The sequence below is a fragment of the Hemitrygon akajei genome, chromosome 5 (genome assembly GCF_048418815.1).
Source record: "Hemitrygon akajei chromosome 5, sHemAka1.3, whole genome shotgun sequence".
Taxonomy (NCBI): domain Eukaryota; kingdom Metazoa; phylum Chordata; class Chondrichthyes; order Myliobatiformes; family Dasyatidae; genus Hemitrygon; species Hemitrygon akajei.
This window is the reverse complement of record NC_133128.1, coordinates 94519909-94532003: the sequence shown is the minus strand read 5'-3', so window position 1 is coordinate 94532003 and position 12095 is coordinate 94519909. Positions and strand designations below refer to the sequence as shown.

The 12095-nt window shown below is 42.6% G+C and overlaps 1 protein-coding gene across 2 annotated transcripts in view; it reads right to left on the bottom strand.

The window, feature by feature from the left end:
• Positions 1-419: 419 nt before the first annotated feature.
• plcxd2 (phosphatidylinositol-specific phospholipase C, X domain containing 2) overlaps positions 420-12095 on the bottom strand; it is a 46176-nt gene continuing 34500 nt past the window's right edge. The window contains exon 4 of one of the 2 annotated variants that reach the window (XM_073046097.1): positions 420-2578. In XM_073046097.1, coding sequence (XP_072902198.1) covers positions 2416-2578 — 163 coding nt within the window. In that variant the 3' untranslated portion in view covers positions 420-2415. Of the gene's footprint in view, positions 2579-2862; positions 3375-12095 lie in introns of those variants that run through there. The other variant, XM_073046098.1, reaches the window with a different exon arrangement.

The window sequence follows — 12095 nt, the reverse complement described above, 5'->3', positions numbered from 1 at the left end:
TGATAAACTAAGAAATTCTGCAGATCCTTGAAACCCAAAGCAACAAACACAAGATGCTGGAGCATCTATGGAAATAAATAAAGTCGACATTTCGAGCCTGGACTTTCATTGGGACCAAAAGGAAGGAGGGAGATGCCAGAATAGAAAAGGTGGGGGAGGGCAAGGAGGATAGCTAGAAGGCAATACGTGAAGCCAGGTAGGTGGGAAAGGTAAAGTGCTGCAGACGAAGGAATCTGATAGGAGAGGAGAGGGGACCCTGGGGGAGTTGATAGGTGGGTGAGAAGAGGTAAGAGGCCAGAATGGAGAATAGAAGAAGTGGGGAGGGGGAGGGAAATTTTATTTTACTGGAAGGAGAAATGAATATGCAAACAAAGATAATGAGTCAACAAAGATTTCTCTCATTACCTTTTAAATAATGTTTTACATTTTTGAAATTTTATTTATAAAATCAGAAAAAGTTTATAGAAAATGTCACTATCAATCTGAACAATCATTTCATGTCCATAAAAATACATGAAAAACTATACTTGGAAAAATTTCTCAATGATAATTTTCATTCAGATACAATCATTTCTTTCTTCAAGTGTTCAGTCACCAGAAATAACAAGAAACGAACAATTAAAACAGAAGAATGGTCAAGTAATCATCGCTGATCAAAACTGACTTCCCTCCGTTGTAAGATGAAGGATATCAATTAATTGGTTCATTGACTATTTACTGACATTCTGATTTGAAATTAGTTGATATAAGATGGGCCAGTGATAATGCTGTTGGATCACCATCTCTCTCCAATGGTGGAAAACACTGACGAGTAAAAGTGCCCAATGAAAGTGGACTAATGAACTCCACAAAGAAACAATTGAGCTACTAATCTACACTGATTATTCTTACCCATCCTAATCTAATCACACTTGAGAGACTGAAGTTGCTGCACCAAGAAGTTTCTCAGAAACAAAAATTCTAATTTTCAGTTTTGCTGAATAATAAAACCAGAGAAATCACAACAAAATGAAACAGTGGAGGCCAAAGACCCCATCATCATTGTGAAAACAGTATTTTACCAGGAGGACAATATTCCTTACTAAACCACAGGCGAAGCTCAATCACTTTACTCCCGATGTGGAACAGAAATCCTAATTTCCCCGGAAAAAGCTAAAACAATGCTTCAAACAATTCAAATTATAAACAGACTGCGTGCTTCTTCAAGCACAATATACAGTATGACACAGTTACTCTCTCGATGTACTATGTAGGGATGGGTCAGTGTACATACATCTATGGAGGTAAATGGTAATTATCTTTGCTCGTTGCCTTGTACGCAATCCCAGTGTAGCTGAACAAGCTGGACCCTGAGAACATATGTACAACATTTTGATCAGATGTAATTTGCTTTGACCATCCACTGTGCTGTTCTGATTTAAATATTTTATCGGACTTCTGTACCTCTGTTTTGCATTTAATTTTGGTCCTACATTCTGTCTTTGGTCTAATATAAACCGATATTTTAAAAACATTATTAACTTTCCAAAAACATTCATGAAAACAGAACAAAAATCTGCAGTTGATGGAAATCTGAAATAAAAACAAACACTACAGAAACACCTGTAGAGAGAGAGATTTGGTGACAGATTTATACAATTGTGTTCCATTATAAAAATGGAGTTACACATTTTATAGTAGGAGGATAGCAAATGTGTGCAAGGCAATGTTATGGCCAAAACTCAAGGCCCCGAGTCGCAGAGGGAGGTTGAGCAGGCTCAGGCTTCATTCAAAGGATGCCTGCATAGAGGCGTATAAAATCATCAGGAACATAGATAGGGTGAATGCACACATTCTTTCTTCCAGGGTTGTGGAATCAAGGACACATAGGTTAAAGGTGAGAGGGATGAGATTTAATAGGAGCTAATGGGACAGCTTTCTCACCCAGAAGGTGGTCTCTAAATGGAACAAACTGCCAGAGGAAATGCTTGAAGCAGATCCAATGACAACATTTGAAAGACACTTGGCTAGGAAAGATTTAGAGGGAAATAGGGAAAATATGGAGAGATGGGACTAGCTTAGATCAGCATCTTGGTCAGCATTGACCAGATGGGCTGAAAGGCCTGTTTCCATTGCTGTATGAGTCTATGCCCAACAGAAAACACAAATAATCATCTCTAACTCTCTTACAGCTGGGTATTTCTGTCACTTTGGAATTTATTTCATATTTGTCACAGTGTGATCACTACTGTCTTATGGTCTAGAATTTAATGTCGTTTTATGTGTTACCACAAGCAAAGTGCAAGGGCAATGTATTGCACAATTTAAAATGGAGACTGAAGTACATCTGGCCCAACATGACCACACACTCTAATGCCACTACATGTGAAAACCAAACGATGGTTGACTTTGTTACTTTCACAGCTAGAGAGGATGCTAAACAGGCGCCTGTTTTGCCTTGTCGTGCAGAAGCAGATAATTGAGCTTAATCACAGTTGTAGCAAAATCCACAAGTTCCACAAAGTCTGAGGTGATGATATTGACACCATTGACGCCGGGCTTCTGACATTTCACCCAGTTCATTATCACAGGAAGGTTTCTGTAAGAACAGAATCAGTTATGAGAATGGTTGCCATCATTTAATTCACAGATCTTCACCAAAACAGTGGAATGGCTAAGGGAAATTAGCACGCTGACCCGCACCAATTTTTACACCATGGACAGCATCGTACCTGGATGCATCACAGCTTGGCGTGGCAACTGCTGTGCCGAGAGAGAGTGTCTTGGACACGGTCAGTCCATCGTGACCATCTTCCACAGACTACATCCACACTTCTCACTGGGACCCCCCTCCCATTCCAGATATTCCCCTTACTCCCCTCCCACTCCAGATATTCTCTTTTCTCCCTCTCCCATCAGGCAGAGGATACAAATGCTTGAAAACATGTACCACTTGCTGAAGAAAAGCTTCTCTCCCGCTTATATAAACCTATTGAACAGGCACCTTGTATATGAGAGATGAGTTCATGCTCTCGGTCTACCCCATCATGGGTTTTGCACCTTCCCTCAAACTGTAACACTCCATTCTGCATTCTATTCTTTATTTTCCCTTTGTACAATTGGATTGAATTGACTTTATTACTTACATTCTTCACATACATGAGGTAAAAATCTACGTTATGTCTCCTGTTCAAAAGTACAATTATAGTCATTTATAATAAATATTATGTACAACAGGATAGTCAATATAACATAGAAGTACAGTTGAGTCAGCATGAATTAATCAGTCTGATGGCCAGGTGGAAGAAGCTGTCCCAGAGCCTGTTCGTCCTGGCTTTTACGCGACGGTACCATTTCCCAGATGGAAGCAGCTGGAACAATCCAATCTCGATGTACTGCAGTTTGAAAACAATCTGTAAGGAACTTACACAAAACTAAGCTTTTCACTGTATCTTGGCATGTAACAACAATAAATTAATTTTAACGATGTAGCTCAATCATAACATTTGCATACACAAATCCTTCCTTGCCACCAATGTAATCACAATCAGAATCAGGTTTAATATCACTGACAGCAGTTCAGGGCAATAAGTAAAAGATCATAACTAAAGAAACCTATATTTATATACAGCGGATTCTGGTTAATTTGGCCATCAGCTAATTGGGCCAGCCACTTATTTGAGACAATTCTTAAAGAACAAAAACTAATCAAGAAAATAGCTGGGATTCCCTTTGTTTATTTGGGACATTATGCCACTTAATTGGCAGAGAAAATTGTTGCCAAAAAGCAAAAATAATGAAATCATGTTCATGGGTTCAATGTCCTTTCAGAAATCTGAAGGCAGAGGGGAAGAAGCTGTTCCTAAAACATTGAGTGTACGTACAGTCGGCCCTCCTTATCCACGGGGAATTGATTCCAGGATCCCCCGTGGATACCAAAATTCATGGATGCTCAAGTCCCTTATTTAACATGTATCAGTGCAGTGGTCTTTAAGACCCTGTGGAACCCTGGACTTTATTTAACATGTCTCCATGTGGTGGACATTAGGACCTGGCGTAGCTCTGAATCCTCAGTGTTTCTGTTCATGAAAATAATCACGATCGTGATTGAAAATAAGGTGGAAGTAATAAAGCGATTGGAAAGAGGTGAAATGCCATCGGTCATTGGAAAAGTGTTAGGCTACAGTCGGTCAATGATCGGAACAATTTTAGTGGAGCATGTGAAAGCTACAATTATTACTAAGCAATGCAGTGGTTTAATTATTGAAATACGTATGTTTCTTAAGTGTTTTATATGCATAGAAAGGTAAAATATGTACTATATACTAAGAAAAACGTTTGACTAATTAACGCTAAATAATATCGGATGTACCTGTTCCGACTTCAAATCCGACTTAAAGACGGACTCGGGAATGGAACTCATTCATAACCCGGGGACTGCCTGAACTTTTAAGTCATTTCTAGATTACTTATAATACCTAATACAATGTAAATGCTATGTAAATAGTTGTTATACTGTATTGTTTAGGGAATAATGACATGAAAAAATAGTCTGTACATGCTCAAGCAACGAGTGCTGGAGAGAGAACTTCCGGGTTTTCCTGATCTGCGGATAAGGAGGGCCGACTGTACTAGGTGACGGGGGTTCTTACTGATGTATGCCGCCTGTTTGATGTATCACCTTTTGAATATGTACTCGATGCTGGGAAGGCTGTGATGAAGCTGACTGAGTTTGCAACTCTGCTGCTTTTTCCAATCCTGTGCAGTGGGCCCTCCATTTTAGACTGAGCTGCAGCCAGTTAAAATGCTCTCCGTGGTACACCTGTAGAAATTTGCTAGAGTTTTGGTGACATACAAAATCTCCTCAAACTCCTAATGAACTATAACTGCTGGTGTGCATTCTTCATAATGGCATCAATATTTTGGGCCCAGGATAGATCATCAGAGATGTTAACACCCAGGAGCTTGAAACTATTTATTTTTCCACTGCTAATCGCTCAGTGAAGACTAGTGTGTGACCCTCGATTTCCCCTTCCTGAAGTCAACAGTCAATTCCTTGGTTTTCCCGACAATGAGTGCAAGGTTGTTGTGACACCACTCCACCAGCTGATCTGTCTTGCTACTGTACACCTTCTTGTCCCTGTCTGAGGTTCTGTCATCGGTAATTTATAAATAGTGTCGGAGCTGTGTGTAGCCACGCAGTCGTGAGTGTAGACAGAGTAGAGCAGTGGGTTAAGCACCTCACTGAGGAGCACTAGTGTTGATTGTCAGTGAGGTGGAGATGTTATTTCTAATTTGCACTGATCGTGGTCTCCCAATGAGGAATTGCAGGATCCAGTTGCAGATGGAGTTATGGAGGCCCAGGTTTTAAAACATTTTGAATAGCACTAAGGGTATGATGGTGCTAATCAATAAACAGCAGCCTGAGGTAGGTATTGCTGTTGTCCAAATAGTCCAGGCCACATGGACAGCCAGTTAGATTGCATCTGCTGTAGACCTATTGTGGTGGTAGGCAAATCACAGTGGGTCCAGGTCCTTGCTCAGGCAGGAGCTAATACTGGCTGTGACCAACCTCTCAAAGCACTTCATCACAGTAGATATGAGTGCACGTGGGCGACTGTCGTTGAGACAGCTCACACTACTCTTCTTGGCACTGGTATGATTGACACTCTTCGGAAGCAGGTGGGAACCTCCGACTGCAGCAGTGAGAGATTGAAGATGTCCCTGAACACCCCGCCAGTTGGTTGACACAGGTTTTGAGCCAAGCAGGTACACTATCAGGGGCTTTCACCTTACCAGGGTTCACTCTTTTGAAAGACGATCTGTCATCAGCCTCCAAGACAGAGACCACAGGTTCACCAGGTGCTTCTGGGAATTTTGCAGAGATATGGTTTTATTCTCCTTTTCAAAGTGTGCATAAAAGGCACTGAGCTCATCTGGGAGAGAAACATCATAGTCATTCATGATGTTATGTTTTGCTTTGTGGGAAGTAATGGCCTGCAAACCCTGCATCCAATGCTGTCCCTAACTTCAATTGGAATTGTTTTTTGCTTTTTGAATTGCCTTCTGTAGATTGTAACTGGACTGCTTATATCATTCTGGATCACTGGCCACAGACCTAGCCCTCAGTAGACTGTGAACCTCCCGGATCATTGACAGCTTCTGCTTTGGGGAAATCCAGTATGCTCTCGAAGGTTCACACTCATCCACACAGATCCTGAAATCAGTGACAACTGTGGCATATTCATTCAGATTCAAAGATGAATTCCTGAATATTGTCCGGTCCACTGATTCAAAGCAGTCCTGTAGGGACTCCACCCCTTCCCCTGACCAGACCCTCATGGTCCCCGTCACTGGGGCTGCAGTCCTCGGTCTCCAGGAATAAAAGTACAGCCAGGTGGTAGGACTTGTCCAAGTGCAGGCATGGGTTGGCACGGTAACAGTGGTCAAGTGTGTTGGCTCCTCTGGTTTCACAGGTGATATGTTAGCGGTAGTGGGTTAAAGGTCCTCAGCTGAAACCCCCCGCAATGATAGGGAAGGCACCAGGGTCCACCGTTTCATGACGGCTGATTACAGTGCTCTGCTCCTCCAGGGCCTGGCTGATATTGGGCAGGCATGGAATGTACGCTGCTACCAGGAATGCTCCCTCGGCAGTTAAAATGGATCACATTCAATCATCAGATGTTCCAGATCAGCTGAAACAGAGGGAGGCTGAGACAGAGACAGACAGACAGAGAAAAAGAGAAAGAGAAATAAAACTGTGCAAGACCTGGGTGCAAAAGAAACAAAGACAAGTTCATTGAAATGAGAGGTGGTCGGTAGTCTCTGTTGCTGAGCTGAGGTTACGGTTGTGCAGGTCAGTTCAAGAACCTGATGGTTGAAGGGAAGTAACTGTTCCTGAACCGATGATATGGGGCCTCGGGCTTTGTACCTGCTGCCTCACAGTAGCAGCCTGCAGAGGGCATGGGCCAGGGCCTGATGACAAATACAGCTTCTTCAGGCAGTGCAAGCTGGAAAACTGTGTTTTTCATTGAGTTGATGGATTTCCACTCATACTTAATATACATTTTGGTGTGATCTTGGGAACAGCCCATGGATCAGAGAGCCCTCTGTTGCACAGCTGCCTGGTATGAACCTGGACAAGGAACTTGGAGAATACAAACTCCAGCAGGAGACAGATATTAATCTCATCCACACTATGCAACCTCAGGTGCTGAGTCTGGTGGGACAGAGACTCAGACTGTCCATGGAGAACCTGACTGCGACAGCTCTTCTCATCACCAGTCCGGCAAGGCCTTGACATTTGAAAGATCTGGCAGTGAAGGTACGTTGCCAAGGATACCGACTGTCACCTCAGGGAAGCCCCCCACAATATTGAAAGGCCTGGGAAGAGAGGACATGGAGAGAATGCTTGCAGTGGTAGGAGAGACTAGGACCAGAGGGCATTAGCATAGATAGGATTGCAGGGCTGAAGAAATCCCAGGAAGTGACTGAAACGAGGGAAGAGATTGCTGAGCTTTTGGCAATGACATTTAGCATCCTCACTAGCCACAGGTGGTTTGCAAACATTATTCCATTGTGCAAGAAAGGGAGTAGAGATAACTCTGGGGATTATAGACCAGTGAGTCTTACTTCAGTGGTGGGAAAATTATTGGACAGTATTCTTAGAGAGAGATTACAGCAATAGTCAACATGGTTTGGTGAGGGGCAGGTCATGCCTCACTGATTGAATTCTTTGAGGATCTGACAAAGCACAGTGATGAAAGAACAGTGGATGTGTTGTACATATACATATATTTCAGTAAAACATTTGATAACGTTCCCCATGGTAGGCTCATGTGGAAAGTCAGGAGGCATCAGATCCAGGGAAACTTGGCAGTGTGGATTCAGAACTGGCTTGCCCACAGACGACAGAGGTTGGCTGTATTCTGCCTGGAGGTCAGTGAACAGCTGTGTGCCACAGGGATCTGTTCTGGGACCCATGCTCTGTGTAATTTTTATAAATGACTTGGATGAGCAAGTGGAAGGGTGGGTTAGTAACTTTGTAGATGATTTTGTTGCTGGAGTTGTGGACAGTATATTGTATATCGGATACAATGGGATGCAGAGCTGGGCTGAGAGGTTTCAGATGGAATTCAGTATGGAGAAGTGTGAAGTGATTCACTTTGGAAGGTCAAGTTTGAAGGCAGAACACAGGGTTTATGGCAGGAATCCTGGCAGTATAGAGGAATAGAGGGATCTTGTGGTGAGGGGTCCATAGATCCCTCAAAGTTGTCGCACAAGTTGGAAGTCATATGGTGTGTTGGTCTTCATAAATCAGGAGACAGAGTTCGAGAGCCATGTGGTAATGTTGCACCTTTATAAAACCCTGGTTAGATTATACTTGGAATATTGTGTTCAGTTCTGGTTGCCCCATTACAGGAAGGATGCATTAGAACCATAGAACCATAGAACATTACAGCACAGAAACAGGCCTTTCGGCCCTTCTTGAACCATTTTTCTGCCTAGTCCCACTGACCTGCACCTGGGCCATATCCCTCCATACACCTCTCATCCATGTACCTGTCCAAGTTCTTCTTAAATGTTAAAAGTGAGCCCGCATTTACCACTTCATCTGGCAGCTCATTCTACACTGAAGAAACCCCCCCCCCCAATGTTCCCTTTAAACTTTTCCCCCTTCACCCTTAACCCATGTCCTCTGGTTTTTTTCTCCCCTGGCCTCAGTGGAAAAAGCCTGCTTGCATTCACTCTACCTATACCCATCATAATTTTATATACCTCTATCATGTCTCCCCTCATTCTTCTAAGCTCCAGGGAATAAAGTCCTAACCTATTCAACCTTTCCCTGTAACTCAGTTTCTCAAGTCCCGGCAACATCCTTGTAAACCTTCTCTGAACTCTTTCAACCTTATTAATATCCTTCCTGTAATTTGGTGACTAAAACTGCACACAATACTCCAAAATTCAGCCTCACCAATGCCTTATACAACCTCACCATAACATTCCAACTCTCATACTCAATACTTTGATTTATAAAGGCCAATGTAACAAAAGCTCTCTTTACTACCCTATCTACCTGTGATGCCACTTTTAGGGAATTTTGTATCTGTATTCCTAGATCTCTCTGTTCTACTGCATTCCTCAGTGCCCTACCATTTATCTTGCATGTTCTACCTTGGCTTTTCCTTCCAAAGTGCAATACCTCACACTTGTCTGTATTAAACTCCATCTGCCATTTGTCAGCCATTTTTCCAGCTGGTCCAGATCCCTCTGCAAGCTTTGAAATCCTTCCTCACAGTCCACTACACCTCCAATCTTTGTATCATCAGCAAATTTGCTGATCCAATTTACCATATTATCATCCAGATCATTGATATAGATGACAAATAACAATGGACCCAGCATTGATCCCTGTGGCACATCACTAGTCACAGGCCTCCACTCAGAGAAGCAATCCTCCACTACCACTCTCTGGCTTCTCTTATTGAACCAATGTCTAATCCAATTTACTACCTCACCATGTATACCTAGCGACTGAATCTTCCTAACTAACCTCCCATGCAGGTCCTTGTCAAAGGCCTTACTGAAGTCCATGTAGACAACATCCATTGCCTTCCCTTCATCCACTTTCCTGGTAACCTCCTCAAAAAACTCTAATAGATTTGTTAAACATGATCTACCAGGCACGAAGCCGTGTTGACTCTCTATCCTGTCTATCCAAATAGTATCCAAATACTTGTAGATCCTATCTCTTAGTACTCCTTCCAATAATTTACCTACTGCTGACGTCAAACTTACTGGTGTATAATATACTGGATTACTTTTAGAGCCTTTTTTAAACAACGGAACTACATGAGCTATCCTCCAATCCTCCGGCACCTCACCCGTAGATACCAACATTTTAAATATATCTGCCAGGGCCCCTGTAATTTCAACACTAGACTCCTTCAAGGTCCAAGAGAATACCCTGTCAGGTCCTGGGGATTTATCTGCTCTGATTTGCCTCAAGATAGCAAGCACCTCCTCCTCTTCAATCTGTATAGATTCCATGACCTCACTACTTGTTTGCCTTATTTCCATTGACTCCATGCCAGTTTCCTTAGTAAATACAGACGCAAAAAGATCTCCCCCATTTATTTTGGTTCCATACAGAGCCAACCAATCTGATCTTCAAGAGGACCAATTTTATCCCTTACTATCCTTTTGCTATTAATATACCTGTAGAAGCTCTTTGGATTATCCTTCACCTTGACTGCCAAAGCTACCTCATGTCTTCTTTTAGCCCTCCTGATTTCTTTCTTAAGTATTTTTTTGCACTTTTTATACTCCTCAAGTACCTTATTTGCTCCCTGTTTCCTATACATGTCATACATCTCTCTCTTCTTCTTTATCAGAGTTCCAATATCCCTCGAGAACCAAGGTTCCTTATTCTTATTCATTTTGCCTTTAATCCTGACAGGAACATACAAACTCTGCACTCTCAGAATTTCTCCTTTGAAGGCTCCCACTTACTAACGACATCCTTGCCGGAGAACAACCTGTCCCAATCCACGCTTTTTAGATCCTTTCTCATTTCTTCAAATTTGGCCTTTTTCCAGTTTAGAACCTCAACCCAAGTACCAGATCTATCTTTATCCACAATCAAGTTGAAACTAATGGTGTTGTGATGACTGGAACCAAAGTGTTCCCCTACGCACACTTCTGTCACCTGCCCTAACTTGTTTCCTAATAGAAGATCTAACATTGCATCCTCTCTAGTCGGTATATATTGATCTAGAAATCTTTCCTGAACACATTTTACAAAATCTAACCTGTCTAGACCTTTAACAGTATGGGAGTCCCAATCAATACGTGAAAAATTAAAATCCTCTACTATCACAATTTTATGTTTCCTGCAGTTGTCTGCAATCTCTCTGCAGATTTGCTCCTCCAATTCTCGCTGACTATTGGGTGATCTATAATACACCCCCATTACAGAGGGTGCAGAGGAGATTTGCTAGGAAGCTGCCTGGATTGGAGAGCATATCTAATTATTATAGGTTCAGCAAGATAGAGCTTTTCTCTCTGTGCTCTATGCTCTAAAGTCCATCCATTTGATATAGGATATTGGGGTCCCTGAAAGTGGTCACACAGGTAGACAGGGTAATAGAGATGATGTACAGCACACTGGCCTTCACTGGTCAGCCCTCTGAGTGTACCAGTCACAACGTCACGTTTCTGCTGTGTAAAACTTTGCTCAGACTGCACTTGGAGTGTGATGTGCAGTTCTGGTCATCCCCATTACAGGAAGGAAGTGGAGAAGGTCCCGAAGAGGTTTACCACAATGTTGCCAGGATGAGAGGGTTTGAGCTTCAGGAGAGATTGGACAAACTTAGGTGGTTTCTGTGGAAGGTCAGAACTTGAGAGAAGTTGATGACTCCTCAAGAAGGCAACATTTATAAAAGATGCCCACCTTCTGACCCATGCCATCTTCTCACAGGAACCACTGGGCAGAAGGTACAGAAACTTGCAATCCCATACCACCACGTTCAAAGCTTCCCCTCAACTATTCGGTCCCTGACTCAACCTGCACTACCACAGTATAGTGACGCTCTGAATGCTTTGCACTACCACGGGCTTTTAGACAGACACAATACAGGATCACACACAGACAGAAGAGATTTACTTCACTTCAGTTCGGTGTTTGGCACAGACAGCATAGGCTGAATGGCCAGGCCTGTTCCTGTGCTATACTTTTCTATGTATTATTCATAAAGTTTGAAATAATACAATCCTGGAAATGACCATTAACTAAATCCAACATATCATAGAAACACAGAAAACCTACAGCACAATACTGGCCCTTTGGCCCACAAAGTTGTGCCGAACATGTCCTCACCTTAGAAATTATTAGGGTTACCCATAGCCCTCTATTTTTCTAAGCTCCACATACCTATCCAAAAGTCTCTTAAAAGACCCTATTGTATCTGCTTCCACCATCATTGCCAGCAGCCCATTCCACGCACTCACCACTCTCTGCATAAAAAACATACCCCTGATATCTCCTCTGTACCTACTCCCAAGCACCTTAAACCTGTGCCCCATTGAGGCAGCTATTTCAGCCCTGGGAAAAAGCC